Below are 15221 nucleotides of genomic sequence, written 5' to 3' on the forward strand. Positions count from 1 at the left end.
TGGGTGCAGCTCTTCCGGGATGGGCATCTATGGCTAACTATGATTTTAATCCATTGGGGCGTATTTGGTTTTGTTGGTCAGATAGGGTGGTGGTCACCAGGCTTCACATCAGCTCTCAGATTATTACGTGTGCTGTTCAGATTCCAGAGACAGGGGAGCAGTTCATCTGTTCAGCAGTATATGCATCGAATTGTGAGGTGGAGAGAAGGAGTTTATGGGAGGATCTTCGGGGAACTCAAGCGGCTTACAGTCATCTTGATATGCCTTGGATAGTTATAGGAGATTTCAATGTTACGTTGTACTCTTCTGAGCATTCGAGAGGTGGAGCAGTGAGGTCTTCTCAGACAGGAATGAGAAATTTTCAAGACGTTGTCGGAGATTGCATTCTAACTGATATGGCATTTACTGGAGCTTTATTCACATGGTGGAACAAGCGAGATGAGGACCCTATTGGGAAAATACTGGACAGAGCCTTGATTAATGCAGCTTGGTTAAGAGCATTTCCTCAATCCTCTTCCCGGTTTGAAGCTGGAGGGATTTCAGACCATGCTAGATGTGTGGTCCAAATGTCTGGAAACCTTAATGAAACTCGAAAGCCCTTTCGTTTTTTCAACTATCTTACTGAACACGAAGACTTCCTGCCAGTGGTTAAGAGGGTTTGGGACACGACCACGCCTTTATATCATTCTCGATCTGCTTTGAGTAAATTCCATGCCAAGTTGAAGTTGCTAAAGTATGATCTGAGACTGCTAAACAGGACTCACTACGGTGACTTACCAAACAGAACCAAAGCAGCGTTTGAGGTAATGTGTCGATGTCAGAACCAGGTTCTCTTGGATCCATGTCAGGCTACATTTGCTGCGGCTGCAGAGGCTACTGATAGGTGGAATAAACTGGCAAGCATCAAGGAAAAATTTTTCCGTCAGAAATCTTGCATAAAATGGCTGGGGGCTGGAGACTGTAACACAGTATTCTTTCATAGGGCAGTTCAGACCAGAACTGCTCGAAACACTATCAAACGGCTGGTAAGAGAAGATGGTACAATCCTGACAGATATCTCTGATATAAAGAATGAGGCAGTATTGCATTTTCAGAAGTTCCTACAGGTTCAGGACCAGGGTGAAGAAGGAGATGCTTATCCTATGTTACAAGAACTTCTAACTTATAGATGTCCCACATGCACTAGTACAAGAATTGTTGCACCGGTTGAGGCGGAGGAAATTATTTCTGCCCTTCATGCGTTACCAAATGATAAGGTCTCGGGACCTGATGGATATACCAAGGAGTTCTTCGTGGCTGCTTGGCCAGTGGTGGGGGAGGAGTTTATAATCGCTGTCCAATCCTTCTTCTTATTTGGGTTCATGCCTACAGGAATCAATGCCACAATACTCACTCTTATTCCAAAGGTAGCGGATGCGCAAACCATGAAAGAGTACAGGCCAATAGCTTGCTGCAACTTAATGTACAAAGTCATATCCAAAATCTTGGCGCGCTGTCTCAAAATTATTCTCCCCGAGGCAATAGAACCAAACCAGAGTGCGTTCGTGAAAGGGAGGTTACTACTTGAGAATGTTCTCCTTGCTTCAGAGCTCGTGAATGGGTACCACAAAACCATGAATGCTGATAGGGCTACAATTAAATTTGATATCTCAAAGGCGTTTGATACGGTTAAGTGGTATTTTATTACAGCAGTACTAAAGGCTATGGGGCTACCTCTGCAGTTTATACTTTGGATCAAAGTGTGTATATATACGACTGCTTTTTCAGTATCTGTAAAAGGAAGCTTGGAGGGATTTTTTACCAGCGCTAGGGGAATACGTCAAGGCTGCTCGCTATCACCTTACCTATATGTTATTCTGAATAATGTCTTATCAAAGATGTTGAATAAAGCAGCTCTAGCAAGACAGTTCGTGTACCACCCTCAGTGTATGGAAGTGAAGCTTACCCACCTCAGTTTTGCAGATGATATATTAGTGTTTACAGATGGCTCAGTCAGATCGCTGCAAGGGGTACTGGCTGTTTTGGATCAGTTTGCAAACATTTCTGGGCTGTTCATCAATGCAGGGAAGTCTTCAATATTCGCCTCGGGAAAAAGCATCACCCCTTTGATATCGGAGGCCACACACATAGGGATCATAGTGGGAAGTCTGCCAGTCCGTTATCTAGGTATGCCGCTTCCCACTAAAGCTCTAACGAAACAAGATTATGAGCCGTTAATTGATAAGGTCAGAGGCAGAATGCTATCTTGGAGGAACAAGTGCTTGTCATATGCTAGTAGGTTACAACTGATAAAATCAGTCATCCCTAGCATTGTCAACTTCTGGAGTCAGGCTTTCATCCTCCCTAAAGCTTGTCTTGACGAGTTAGAGAGCATGTGTAGTGCATTCTTATGGTCTGGGTCACCTAACCAGACTCATAAGGCCAAGGTGGCTTGGGAAGATTTATGTTGTCCAAAAGAAGAAGGGGGTTTGGGGATTCGCAAGTTGAGGGACTCATCTAGAGTTTTTGCAATGAGTTTGGAGGATCTTCACACAAGCAAATTCTTTATGGGTTTCTTGGATTCATCAATATTTGCTGAGGCAAAACTCTTTTTGGGATGTCAAGGAGGATGGGAGAGGCTCTTGGATGTGGCGAAAACTCTTGAAGCTGAGGCCGCTGGTGTATGAATTTATGAGGTTTGAGGTAAATGATGGAAGAACTGCTTTTTCTGGTTTGATGATTGGCTGCGTATGGGAAGACTTATAGACGTCACGGGTAACGTCGGAACTTGTTATCTGGGTATAGCTTGCAATGCTCGGGTCAGTGAAGTAGCTAGACAATCAGAATGGAGGGTTAGGGGACAGAGAAGCCGACACTATCATGAGATTCATGCCCGTATACAGGCTGAGCCGGTACTAGATGAAGAATGAGGGGGAGATGTAGTGCTATGGAAGCATTCAGGCGACAACTATAAGACATGTTTTTCATCAGCTAAAACATGGGATCAAATTAGAGACCAAAGGCCTGTAGTATTCTGGAGTAAGAGTGTCTGGTTCACACAAGAAGTGCCAAGGTTCTCCTTCATTGTTTGGTTGGCTATGAAAAACAGATTATCTACTGGTGACATGATGAGAGCTTGGGGGATTCAGCAGGGATGTGTTCTTTGTGGTGAGAGGGATGAGACTAGAGACCATATCTTCTTTGCATGTCCCTACTCATTTACGGTATGGGATACTCTTGCGAACAGACTTACAGGTAGCAGAACTGATCCAGATTGGATGCATACTTTGCAGTTTGTGAGCAAGAACAACCTTCAGCTGCTAGACAAGATCCTCGTAACAATGGTCTTTCAGACCTGCATCTATCATGTGTGGAAGGAGAGAAATGAGAGGAGACATCAGGCTGGATATCGTACAGTGCAGCAAGTGGTTCGAATCGTCAATAAGGCAGTGAGGAATAGAATCACATCCCTTCGGTATAAGTCTGAGCATAAGTTGGCTGGACTGATGCAGAGATGGTTTGCGATCACAGGGTAATACCATGGCAGAAAAAGTTTATATTTTGTAAAAATTTCTTTTAGAGTTTTGTAGTCTCTTGTAAATAGTTATTCTTTACACAGATCAATAAATTTCACATTTTATCAAAAAAAAGTGCACAATTAATAAGTTTTGGGTTAAAAACAAAATTATACAAAACGTTAAGGACCAAGGTGCAAAAAATCCAAAAGTGGCCATTGATGTTCTCGAGCTTCTACAGTGTCGTGACAATGAGGGTTAATTTTGAAATAAATCAAAGAAACATTTTGGAAAACGTTAAGGACCAAAAGTGCTCAATTAATAAGTTTTGGGTTAAAAACAAAATTATACAAATCGTTAAGGACCAAATTGCAAAAAAGCCAAAAGTGGCCATTGGTGTTCACGAGCTTCTACAGTGTCGTGACAGTGAGATAGATGAGGTAACGACGCCGAAAATATTGTTGAAACGCAAAGGAAGAGATTACGAGATGAATCAACGTGTCAGAGGAGATGACAAGGAAGACTACGACAGATCTGGGCTTTGGCGAAGTAGGAGAAGACGAGAAGTTCATGCGGCAAGAGCTTTGTTCATATAAAAAAATAAGGAGATTCTGTCTAGGTGACGACCGCTCAGCTTCTTTATATTCATCATCTTTAACCATTAAAACCATTATAATAAAGAGAGAAAGAGAAAAGTTGTTTCTGTGTTACAGAGAAAGAAAAAAAATTGTAGGATTCATTTAGTTTCAAGAATGCACATAGTTAGGAAATAGTTAGCTTATAGTTTTAAAAAACTACTTTGGGAACAGCAACGGCCCTATAGTGTAATAAAAAAACTCAAAACTGCCTTGCAATGAAAATAACTCTTTAAATAATCCAAAGACCTAATTTATTTTGAATTTTCTCTATATTTTTCTATTCGTCGACTATTTGAAAATTTAAATCTTTGTTCCGTAGTAAACTCACAATTGATCAATAATATGCAAAAGTGCGTATAAGCTGTCTCCACAGTAATGTTCAGTATCTCATTTTGACCCAAAAAGGTTTAGAAGAAATCCTAACGGTACATATAGTAAACTGTAAGTGTGTATCTTTTCTATTAATATCTTTGCTAAAAGTAAAGAATACGAGACTTGCTTCAGATTATATCTAGTCTTCTATTGCTTCTTATACTAATATTACTTACTAAGCTTTGCTCTCTATGTCATTGTGTCAACCTTCATAGAGGTTACTGTCCCTGCTCTCGGATCAGATTCGTGGGCTCACTTAGAACATACCTAGGAAGCTCATATTTAGCACCTGCGTATTGAGTAAATAAATCATCCCAGTAAGGTAACACAAAAAAGAAACGAAAAAACAAGAATCAGATTTATGTTGTTTTTGCAAAACCTCTTTCATCCCAACACAATGTTAGATCACGGCCTTGAACAATCACGCCTGCACTGTCAATAATTGTCTGCGCTAGTGTCAGTTCAGCTTCAGCAGCAGCTCGAAGTGCATCCCAAATCTCTGATTATCAGTAATAATTTAACTCAGTTTCCAAAAAATGTTCATAAGTTCAATCAAACGAAGACTATGGGTCTGTTTGTTTCTCCATCTAGATAAACCATTTGGACGAAGATGAGAATTTTGTTTGTTTAGGCACTAAAAGTGCAATTCATTCAGATGGATCATCCGGATGATTTTTGGAAATTTAGGCTTAATTTTAAAGTCCATTCAGCTGAACCAATTTGTATCATTTGAATGGATATGGTTCATTCAAAATGGTATAATGTCTATTATACCTCTAATGTAATTCACAAATTACAAACCTAAACATAATATCATTTTTGTCACAAACGAAAACTGACAAAACTACAAAAACACTTTTTCCCGTGCTAAAAACTACTTTTTCACGCCAAAACCCCAAAACGCATTTTCCCGTCAAAATTGCAAAAAAATGTTTTCCCGTCAAAATTGCAAAAACGTAATTTTCCGCAAAAACCGAAAACATGTTTTCATGCCAAAATCACAAAAAAAAAATATTTTCACGCCAACACCCCAAAATACATTTTCCCGTCAAAACACAAAAAAACGCGTTTTCCCGCCAAAGTCGCAAACCAAGTTTTCCTGCCAAAATTACAAAAACGGGTTTTCCCGCCAAAACCAAATGCGTTTTTCCGCCAAAACCGCAAAAACGTGTTTTCCCGCCAAAATCACAAAAATGCGTTTTCCCGCCAAAATCGCAAAAATGCATTTTCCCGCCAAAACCGCAAAACTTATTTTCTCGCCAAAACCAAAAATTTGTATTTTCCCGCCAAAACCGAAAAATATCGTTTTCCCGCCAGAACCGAAAAATATTATTTTCCGCCAAAACATAAAAAATATGTTTTTTCGCTAAAACGAAAAAAACTTGTTTTCCCGCCCAAACCGCAAAAAAAAAAACTCGTTAATTTTGAAATAATTCTAATGTAAATATGTTAAACTAAATAATTAAATGTAATATAGTTAAAATTAATATTAAACATATGATTAAATCAACACAAGAATATTTTGGTAATTTCTTTACTAAACTCATTTGAATGAAAATGAAAATAAAGAAACAAACATAAGATCCATTTAGATGATTCATCTAGATGAGCTATGTGGATGGACAAACAAACAATCACAAAAATCTGAATGGATCATTTGAATAGATCATACAAATGAATCATTTGGATGAAAATGACAAATGGTGAAACAAACAGCCCCTATAAGAAACAGCCGCAAAAACATTTAATTAACAGATTTATATCACAATAGATTTGTTTTTTTGTCAAATAAATCTGCCGACGAATTTTTTTTTCAAAATTTAAATGGCAATTTTGTAATATACCTTTCTACTCACAATTGTAAAAAAGGACATTTTCGACCATAAAAATATTTTAGTAATTTTGAACTTTTAAGATTTATTCTAGTAATAACTCAAGTAATTTGACTCGTAAGAAACTGTAAGTGTGTATCTTTTCTATTAATATCTTTGCTAAAAGTAAAGAATACGAGACTTGCTTCAGATTATATCTAGTCTTCTATTGCTTCTTATACTAATATTACTTACTAAGCTTTGCTCTCTATGTCATTGTGTCAACCTTCATAGAGGTTACTGTCCCTGCTCTCGGATCAGATTCGTGGGCTCACTTAGAACATACCTAGGAAGCTCATATTTAGCACCTGCGTATTGAGTAAATAAATCATCCCAGTAAGGTAACACAAAAAAGAAACGAAAAAACAAGAATCAGATTTATGTTGTTTTTGCAAAACCTCTTTCATCCCAACACAATGTTAGATCACGGCCTTGAACAATCACGCCTGCACTGTCAATAATTGTCTGCGCTAGTGTCAGTTCAGCTTCAGCAGCAGCTCGAAGTGCATCCCAAATCTCTGATTATCAGTAATAATTTAACTCAGTTTCCAAAAAATGTTCATAAGTTCAATCAAATGAAGACTATAAGAAACATATATACACCTCTTTGACCACCATAGTGTGGAGAAGTATCCCAAAACTCCTCACGCATGTTCATAAGCTGTGCCCTTGTGATTGGCTCGGTATGCGCCCACGGTTTAGGTTTCTTGATTTTCTCGCGTCTTGCTGTCAAAACATACAAAACTCATGAAACACAACAAGACCAACGAAACAGGAGGATCTTGCATACGTAGAACGTTCAAGAACAATGTTCAAGATTTTGAAATCTTTACTAAACATCATGCAATCTCTCCAAGAATCACAAGTACGAAGACGTAGATTGAAAACGAGCAAGAAGAAACACTCGAATCATCTCAGCGTGTGATGCTATAAACCCTACGAAAGAGACAGAACTTCAAAACGAACACGAGAGACGATCGAAGCGATGACCAAAAAGGTTACAAGAAAACCGATTCGACTCACCTCCGCCTTCGTTTCTGGCCTGAGAAGATCCTATGCAGCCCATCCTCGAAACGTTTGGTAGGGTAAACTGAAAGTTGCTTCGAGCGAGTTAGCAACGCAAGCACAAACTCTGCCGCCGGGGTTAAATCGGAGAAGACTGATAGTCGAAAAGAGTTTCGCGGCGGGAGAAGCGCCGGAGGACGTCAAGAGTCGCGTCTATTCTGTACTGACTCCGAAACTGAGACAAGACCTCCTCTTAGCCGTATCCAGTTTTTATAGTTACTTTTTTTACTTGCCACGTCATATTAGTAGCATAGAAAAATAATCTGATTTTTATAACGCCCGCGTCGGTAATACAGTTTTTGCCGGTAGTACTACGGCTAAAGATTTAAAACGGTTTTGTACTTATCGAAACAGTAGCGTCTGTAGTCCAACGGTTAGGATAATTGCCTTCCAAGCAATAGACCCGGGTTCGACTACCGTCAGACATACCGAGCTATACCGAGGTTCAAAGAACTCAGAAACCACACTGATCCTAACTGATGCTCGTGGACAACAAGTTTTTGATCTACACCATCTTGTGGGTATTCAGACCGAAGATGCAAAGTCATTCGCGGAGATTCTTGCTTCATGGAGACATCGGCTGGCTCTCGATGCCACTAATGTCGAGAACGCTTTCACGGAAGTTCTCACTCAGATTTACTGCATGTGAGCAAAAAAGTCATGGAAGCAGCGAGCGAATCGGTTAATGTTCTGTCGAAAGGAGATAATCAGTAAAAATGTTTCAGCTGTGAAGAAATTTGGATGTTGCTCAAGCTAATAACCCAGTGGTTCTTCCTTGGTTTAAGTTTAACGACTATTTATTCAAATTCATTTAAATATGTGAAAGATTGTTTTTGTTTGGTCGGTATGAATCTATAAAGGATAATTTTTGGTGAAGAAAAAAGAGTTTTTGATGAGGGATTTTTTAAGGTTTGATAAATGCATTTTATGTCGATTATATAAAAGGCAAATCTCCAAAATAGCACATTTCTAAGTTTATATCACAAAAATAGCACTCAAAAACTAAAATGACCAAAATAGCATATTTCTAAGTTTATCATTAGAAAATTTTAATTTTTTTTTATTTTTCAAAATTTGAAATCTTATCCCAAAACCTCATTTCTCAACTCTAAACCCTAAACCCTAAACTCTAAACCCTAAACCCTAAACCCTAAATCCTAAACCCCACCCTTTAACTATAAACCTGAAGTTTGTGACTTATAATAAAACATTAAGTGCTATTTTTGTGACTTTTGATCTTGAGTGCTAGTTTGGGAAAATAAACTTGATTTAGTGCTATTTTTGTCTTTTTCTCTTATATAAATCTATCAATGTATTGCTTGAAGAAACAAAAAGGGTTTTGATTCTGATGTGTTGTCAAATTTCCAGAACCTTATTATCTAAATCACGAGTATCAATCGTGCAAATTTACCTGTGGTTGATGAAGAATGAAGATACAGACGGATTCTATTTATTTGTAAATGTACCTAAACTCAATTAATTTACTTGCGCTCTTTTAGAAGAAAAAAAACTAAAATTGATTTCGGTTCAATGGTTTATCAAAAACAAAACCAAATTTTATAGAAAAGTCCTGGTTCAGTTTTGGCTTAACTTTTGGTCAGGTTCGGTTAGGTTCCGGCTGCAATGCTTTTGTATCACAAGCAATTATTAGAACTGAAACCGAGCATTCGCCGGAGATAACTACACAGTTAATGGCAATGGCGGAACCAAGGAAACTGAGAGGCCACAAAGCGACCGCCACGTGTTGTATATCTTCACGTGACCGGCCCGGACTTGTTGTCACTTCCGGCGAGGTCTCTCTAACTGAAACCTCTTTTTCTTTTTTTTCCGATGCATCTAGGGTTTCGTTATTATTAATAGTTACTTTCGCTTCGATTACAGGATGGTTGCGTATGCTGGTTTGATTTGCGATGTAAAGATGTCCAGTTCACCATTGACGTTGGGACAGAACCAGTTTCATCTCTTTGTTTCAAGACAGGTTAGGTTCTGTCTCTCTCTCTTGTTTTTGGTTCTATCTCAGTTTTTCATCTCTTTGTTTCGGTTTTTGTGGATTATTATTTTACAGGTAACGAGGACATTCTCTATGCTTCTCATGGAAACGAAATCAAGTCTTTCGATGTTCATATGGTAAAAGAAAAATCCAAACTTTGATTAAACTATAAAACATAATTCTTCACTTAGATTAAAAGCTTCTCTCTGTTTCTGCGTTTTCATAGCTAAGTGCTGGTTCTTGGAAGCCATTAGAGAGTTACAGTTACAACAAAGATGAAGTAAACCAGGTAGATAAACTTAAAAAAAAACCATTAGTTTCTGAAAGTTCATCAGATTTCTATTAAACATCTTTTGGTTTCGGTAGGTGGTATGCAATGGAAGATCATCTTTTCTTGCTTCTGCTGATGATTCTGGTGATGTCAAGGTACCTGAATTGTTGTTCTTAATACTTAAAAAAATTACATAAACATAAGTTTTGTGGGATTTTTTCTTCGGTTTAATTAGTTTGCTTGAACACAGATTATCGACGTTGGCCAGAAGTGTCTTTATAAAACCCTTAGAGCTGGTCATACAAGTGTACCCTTTTATTTTAGCCCTTGTTATGTTTTACTCGTTTCTGTACAAAACTCAAGTCACTCACACCTTAATGTATAACATTAAAGATATGCAGTTCTGTGCAATTCATTCCATGGAGACCTTGGGAAGGTAACGAACAAACTATTGTTATCACCTCTTCAAGGTTTCTAAAGTGTCGTCTACTTTCTTACAGTTATTACCGGTGGACTTGATGCAAAGCTTGTTTTGTGGGATTTCTCAAAAGGTCGCTCGCAAAAGATTATAGACTTCAGTAAGCCCTAAGCCGCTGATTCTGGTTCCTTAAGCCACATATGTATATTCGCCATTAAACCTCTGATCATTTTGCTGTTAATCTTTCAGGCTCTGATAACTCAGGACAATGTCTAAACCCTGCGTTTGTTCACTCGATAGCTGTTCCGGAAATGGACATGGTTGGTAAGTTAGACAAGATATGCGCCGTTGCTAGAGGTGACGGAATTGTCGATTTGATCAATATCGAATCAGAGCTTTCGCGAAAAGGAGCATCAAAAGGCTGCGGTAGCAGCAGCAGCAGCAGAAACAATGTGGCCAAAAGGGTGTGTTTAGATTACTCTGTTGGTGGACACAAAGCTGCTGTTTCTTGTGTAGCGTTTTCTCAGTTTCAGGAAAAGGGTAGATTCTTGATCTCAGGTGGTAATGATAAGACGGTTAAAATCTGGGATTGCGTTAGATGTCTTGATTCAGACAATAACGATAACAGAGATCTCCTCCATTTGAATATTGACCTGAGCAAGAAGGTGATTGAGAAAGAGCTCTCTCATTGTTCTTTTAGCTTTGCCTCTTTTTATTGGCATCTAATGTAACTAGCTTTTCTTTTGTTTAAGCAGGTGAATTGGCTATGCACGAATCAGTCTGATTCTGAGAATCTTGTGGTCTGTGATACAACAAGAGTAGTCAAGGTTTACTCAATCTCTTGAGTCTTGACCTCAGAGTGCGTTGGCTCTTACTGTTCACTTTTGTTACTAAGGCTTTATGGGGCCTATGAATGGTTGCTTGATCCACAAGTTAGTTATTTGTTGTTACTTAAAACTGGTGAAATTTTACTCTACTATGCTTGTTGTATATAATAAGCATGTCACAAGACCTCTTCAAATGCACCAATCTTTCTCTCCGCTCTCTCACTATGAAGCAGCCTCAACCGCTGTTTCACCTCTTCTTCCTTCTCCTAATAGCCACCGTCTCTTCATCTTCTCCACTAGACCCAAAACAGCTCAAAGCTCTCAAAATCCTCACAGCAACCAAAGATCCCTGCAACAACCACACCAACCACTCCTCAACCACCATAACTTGCGACGACGCTTCTCCTTTCCGCCGCGTAACCTCTCTCTCCTTCGCATCCTGCTCCTCCTCACTCTCCCTCCCCTCAAAAACCCTAAAACCTCTATCCACCTCACTCCTCTCCCTCTCCTTCCTCAACTGCCCTTCTCTCTCCCCTCCAAAACACCTCCCGATCTCCCTCCGCTCCTTCTCCGCTGTCTCCTCCTTCCACCGTCATCACGGGCTCTCCGGCGTCTACCTCGCCCGCCTCGTCAACCTCACTCACCTCAGCATCTTCTCAGTCCCAGTCTCAGCCTCTGGTCTCTACGTGGTCCTCGGAAACATGCGTAACATCACATCCCTCACGATCTCATCCTCCAACCTCCCCGGAAAAATCCCGAAAGCGTTTCACTCCAACCTCACTTACATCGACCTATCGAACAACATACTCACAGGCCCACTAAGGCCTTCGATCACTCTCCTCACAGACCTCAAGTCGTTAAACTTATCTCGTAACTCCCTCTCCGGCGAGATACCTAACAAGATCGGAGACTTGACATTGCTTAAAAACTTGTCATTGGCTTCGAACAGATTCTCAGGCCCAGTCCCAAGTTCGGTCTCATCGCTTTCTCAGCTGACGCATTTGGATCTATGCGGGAACCGGCTAAACGGCGTCGTTCCGAGCTTCTTCTCCGGGATGAAGAGTCTCAGACACTTGAACCTCGCTGACAACTCCTTCCGTGGAGTTTTACCGTTTAACGAAAGCTTCATTAAAAATCTCGAGTTTTTCCAAGTTAGAGGGAACAGTGGTCTGTGCTATAACAACACTGTTCTGTCTTGGAAACTGAATCTTGGTATTGCTCCGTGTGATAAATACGGTTTGCCGTTATCATCTCCGCCGCAGAAGCAGAAGGAGGAGGAGGAGGAGGAGGAGGATGATTACGACGACGACGACGATGGAGATGGAGATGGAGATAAGAAAGAAGAGAAACATGGGTCTACTAACAAGGTTGTGCTTGGTGTCGCCATTGCTCTTTCTTCGTTTGTCTTCTTCATCGTCTTCCTCATCCTTCTCGCTAAATGGAGTCTTCTTTTGAAATAGCCAGCAAAACCGGTACAGCTCCGGTTTTGGATTCTTATTTTGTAATTTTTTTTTCCTTTTTTTCTTATTTGTTGCTTTTGTAATTGTTTTACAATTCAGTATGTGAATGGGGAAGTTGTGATTATGTTTCTCTCATTCCCACCAAATTTTGAATTGTGATTTTATGATTTGATGAGGTCTCAAGTGTATATTTTCGGTTGTTTGAACAATTAGTAGTAATGTTGTTCTCATACAAAATTTTGTTTTTACTGGTTACCTGTTATTAATAACATTTGTCAAAAATTGACTGACCAAGAAATGAGTGGAGAAGACAAAAAAAAGTAAACATGAATGTGAGAATTCAATTAATTATTGCTATTCACATCATTTCTTTACTACTTATTATTACACTTGCCAAAATATGGACTGCAAATAAATGATTAGAGAATACAGCAAAAGCTGTGAAAATGGAGCGAATTGAGTATGTGAACCAAAAGTGGCTATGATTCTTTCAATTTTTGCCTTTGAAGCTACGACACTATCATGACAAGCTTTGCTAAAGACTTCTCAGGTTGGTATCTCTCTTTCTTTGTCAACCAAACTTTGAGGCTTATTACAGCCTAAAGATGCTTAAAGAGACATCCTTGAAAAACTTCGACAAGATCGAAGTAATTGTTGATTTTTCTGTGGGGATTGTTCAGGATAAAGTCAAAGGAGATGGTTGTAATGAAAACAAAAAAATCATATCACCAAGGTTCTTTCGAAGATTTTATAGATTCTACCACACACGTCACAAAAGGTTTTACTACAACAAAGAGGTCTTTAACATCCAGAAATCTTTAAAAGATAAACTCGAAACAAAGCTAAAATCAACAAAAATCTATAAAGATTTTTTTAGCCGGTGATGTTCTGAGACTTGTTGAGGATAACTCCTTCATACTTGACTTGGAACCATTTCATTGCATCATCCTTAGTCACTCTGTGTTGGATACCAACACGAGCCTTGCATCTACGTCGACGTGCCACACGGTATCCTGGACGTTCAAGAACAACATAGAAGTCCATTCCGTAGATACCAGTAGATGGATCATACCTAAATGCACAAAGTGAAGAAAAATGAGAAGAATATCACAAAAAAAAAAAAAAAAAGTCTAAAACATTTATTACACAAAGAAACCAGTCAAGACCAAACCCAGTAAACTTGTCATATATTATCAAATCCAAACCTAACATTATACTGAAAGACCTTAATACATAAGCCGATCAATTTGCCCTTAATCAAGCAAGTATCAATGTAATTCAAATTACCAAAAAAATAGACTTACTTGATACCAAGATCAATGTGCTCTTGGATACCGAATCCAAAGCAACCAGTGTCACTAAAGTTCCTCCTAAGAAGCTCATACTCCTTGACTTTCAAGCCACTCTCAAGAAGTTGCATTGCCTTGTCACCTCTAACAGTGACGTAGCACGCAATCTTTTCGTTACGCCTAATACCAAAAGACCTCACAGTGTACCTCGCTGTAATATCAAAGTCCATATAACATGTCTTAACAAAAATTAAAAAAAAAAACAAAAATTAAAATATAAGAAGCTTAGATCCTCACACCCTTTGAGAAAACAGGGGTTTGTCCACTGAGCTGTTCCAAAACCTAATAGTGACCAAACACAACGATTCAGACACACGTTCACAAGTTTCCTAAAATCTTTAGACCCATTATCGTTCGTAAAGTAAAGATTTTTATTTCAATTTTCTTTAAAAAAAACGGACCTTTGAGGCACGGGTGAGACGATCACCACTTTCACCAACGGAGATGTTTAGAACAAGCTTCTGGACCTTTATGTCCCTCATGGGGTTCGAGAGCTTCTTCTCTGACGCCTACATTCATAGAAAAACGAAAATAACGTCACTGGAAACAATCTACGGGTCAAATCGATAAAGAGAGGAAAGTACCATTTTAATTCAAGGAGTAGAAGAGAGTTGCGGAGACAAAACTGCGTCGAGGGGAAATAGAAATGAGTTTTATGGGACGGAAATAGGGTTTCTCGAACTATAATGGGCCTAACTGTACAAAGCCCATGGACATGACCTAATCTTAGGCATATATTGATGGCCTTTCTTAGTTATTTCAAACTCACGAAATCTGAAATATCCTTCACCAATGACCAAAATCGGGATGACCAAATCGGGTGTACAGTTGAATTAACGGCATTTTCGGACGTTGGGATCGATTTGACAACTGACGATACTACCTGCTTTATGAGGATCTACGCCTAACTGCATCACCTGAGCCGTCCTATGAAGATCCACGCCTGACTGGATTTACTTGCACAATGTTGAAGATCCCTTGTAAGTCTTTTTTACGTAGTATGCAGTAATAAATCGCTCTTTCCGGGACTTAAAACCTGGATTTCCTGTATTCTTTAATAGATTGTATAGTCTGGGATTTAAACTCTAGACCAGGGTGTAAAAGCCTTTAAACCTTAACTATTAGGCTACGGTGCTTCCACGGGGATTATGATAAAGTTTGGATTTGGTTTTTATCTGTTTCACTTTTTCATGTAGAAGGCTGTAGCTGTTAAATGTAAAAAGGAAATAAAAAAAAATAGAATAATATGAATAGAGTACGTAGAACAATAGAATACCTTTCATTCCATTTATTCGTAATCAAAATTGTGACTTTATGATTTTGGTAGGTTTTCCGAAAAAGTGATTTTGTGGTTTTCTGAGAAAGTGATTTAATAATTTTGGTAAAATGTGTAATTTTATGATTTTGGTAGGCTAAGTAATTTTATGGTTTTGCTTCAAAAATGTGACTCGCAGTTTTGGTAGAAA

The 15221-nt window shown here is 38.9% G+C and overlaps 5 protein-coding genes across 6 annotated transcripts; 3 read left to right on the plus strand and 2 right to left on the minus strand.

Moving 5' to 3' along the window:
* Positions 1–3077: 3077 nt before the first annotated feature.
* Positions 3078–3515, plus strand: LOC106314493. Its single transcript, XM_013752360.1, has one exon. The coding sequence runs from the start codon at positions 3078–3080 to the stop codon at positions 3513–3515; it is 438 nt and encodes a 145-aa protein (XP_013607814.1).
* Positions 3516–6612: 3097 nt separating this feature from the next.
* On the minus strand, positions 6613–7441 carry LOC106317731 (ubiquitin domain-containing protein 1). The gene is made up of 4 exons (XM_013755494.1): positions 7399–7441; positions 6979–7101; positions 6774–6893; positions 6613–6683 (listed from the first exon to the last, which is right to left on the minus strand). The coding sequence occupies exons 1-4, from the start codon at positions 7439–7441 to the stop codon at positions 6613–6615; spliced, it is 357 nt and encodes a 118-aa protein (XP_013610948.1).
* Positions 7442–9064: 1623 nt separating this feature from the next.
* On the plus strand, positions 9065–11158 carry LOC106313284 (WD repeat-containing protein 53). Of its 2 annotated transcripts, XM_013751053.1 has the most exons (10): positions 9065–9233; positions 9322–9418; positions 9506–9567; positions 9657–9719; positions 9797–9856; positions 9952–10008; positions 10095–10137; positions 10202–10279; positions 10369–10784; positions 10875–11158. In XM_013751053.1, the coding sequence occupies exons 1-10, from the start codon at positions 9132–9134 to the stop codon at positions 10962–10964; spliced, it is 1068 nt and encodes a 355-aa protein (XP_013606507.1). In that variant the 5' UTR covers positions 9065–9131; the 3' UTR covers positions 10965–11158. The 2 variants fall into 2 exon arrangements, with proteins under 2 accessions (XP_013606507.1, XP_013606508.1); XM_013751054.1 differs by lacking the exon at positions 9952–10008.
* Positions 11088–12596, plus strand: LOC106313283 (receptor-like protein kinase 5). Its single transcript, XM_013751052.1, has one exon. It carries the CDS (start codon positions 11120–11122, stop codon positions 12404–12406), a length of 1287 nt encoding a protein of 428 aa, XP_013606506.1. The 5' UTR covers positions 11088–11119; the 3' UTR covers positions 12407–12596.
* A 530-nt stretch (positions 12597–13126) lies between these two features.
* Positions 13127–14413, minus strand: LOC106315662 (60S ribosomal protein L11-1). Its single transcript, XM_013753458.1, has 5 exons — positions 14340–14413; positions 14157–14264; positions 13995–14037; positions 13711–13906; positions 13127–13478 (listed from the first exon to the last, which is right to left on the minus strand). Exons 1-5 carry the CDS (start codon positions 14340–14342, stop codon positions 13280–13282), a joined length of 549 nt encoding a protein of 182 aa, XP_013608912.1. The 5' UTR covers positions 14343–14413; the 3' UTR covers positions 13127–13279.
* Positions 14414–15221: the final 808 nt, after the last annotated feature.

This window comes from Brassica oleracea, chromosome C9 (assembly GCF_000695525.1).
Source record: "Brassica oleracea var. oleracea cultivar TO1000 chromosome C9, BOL, whole genome shotgun sequence".
Classification (NCBI taxonomy): domain Eukaryota; kingdom Viridiplantae; phylum Streptophyta; class Magnoliopsida; order Brassicales; family Brassicaceae; genus Brassica; species Brassica oleracea.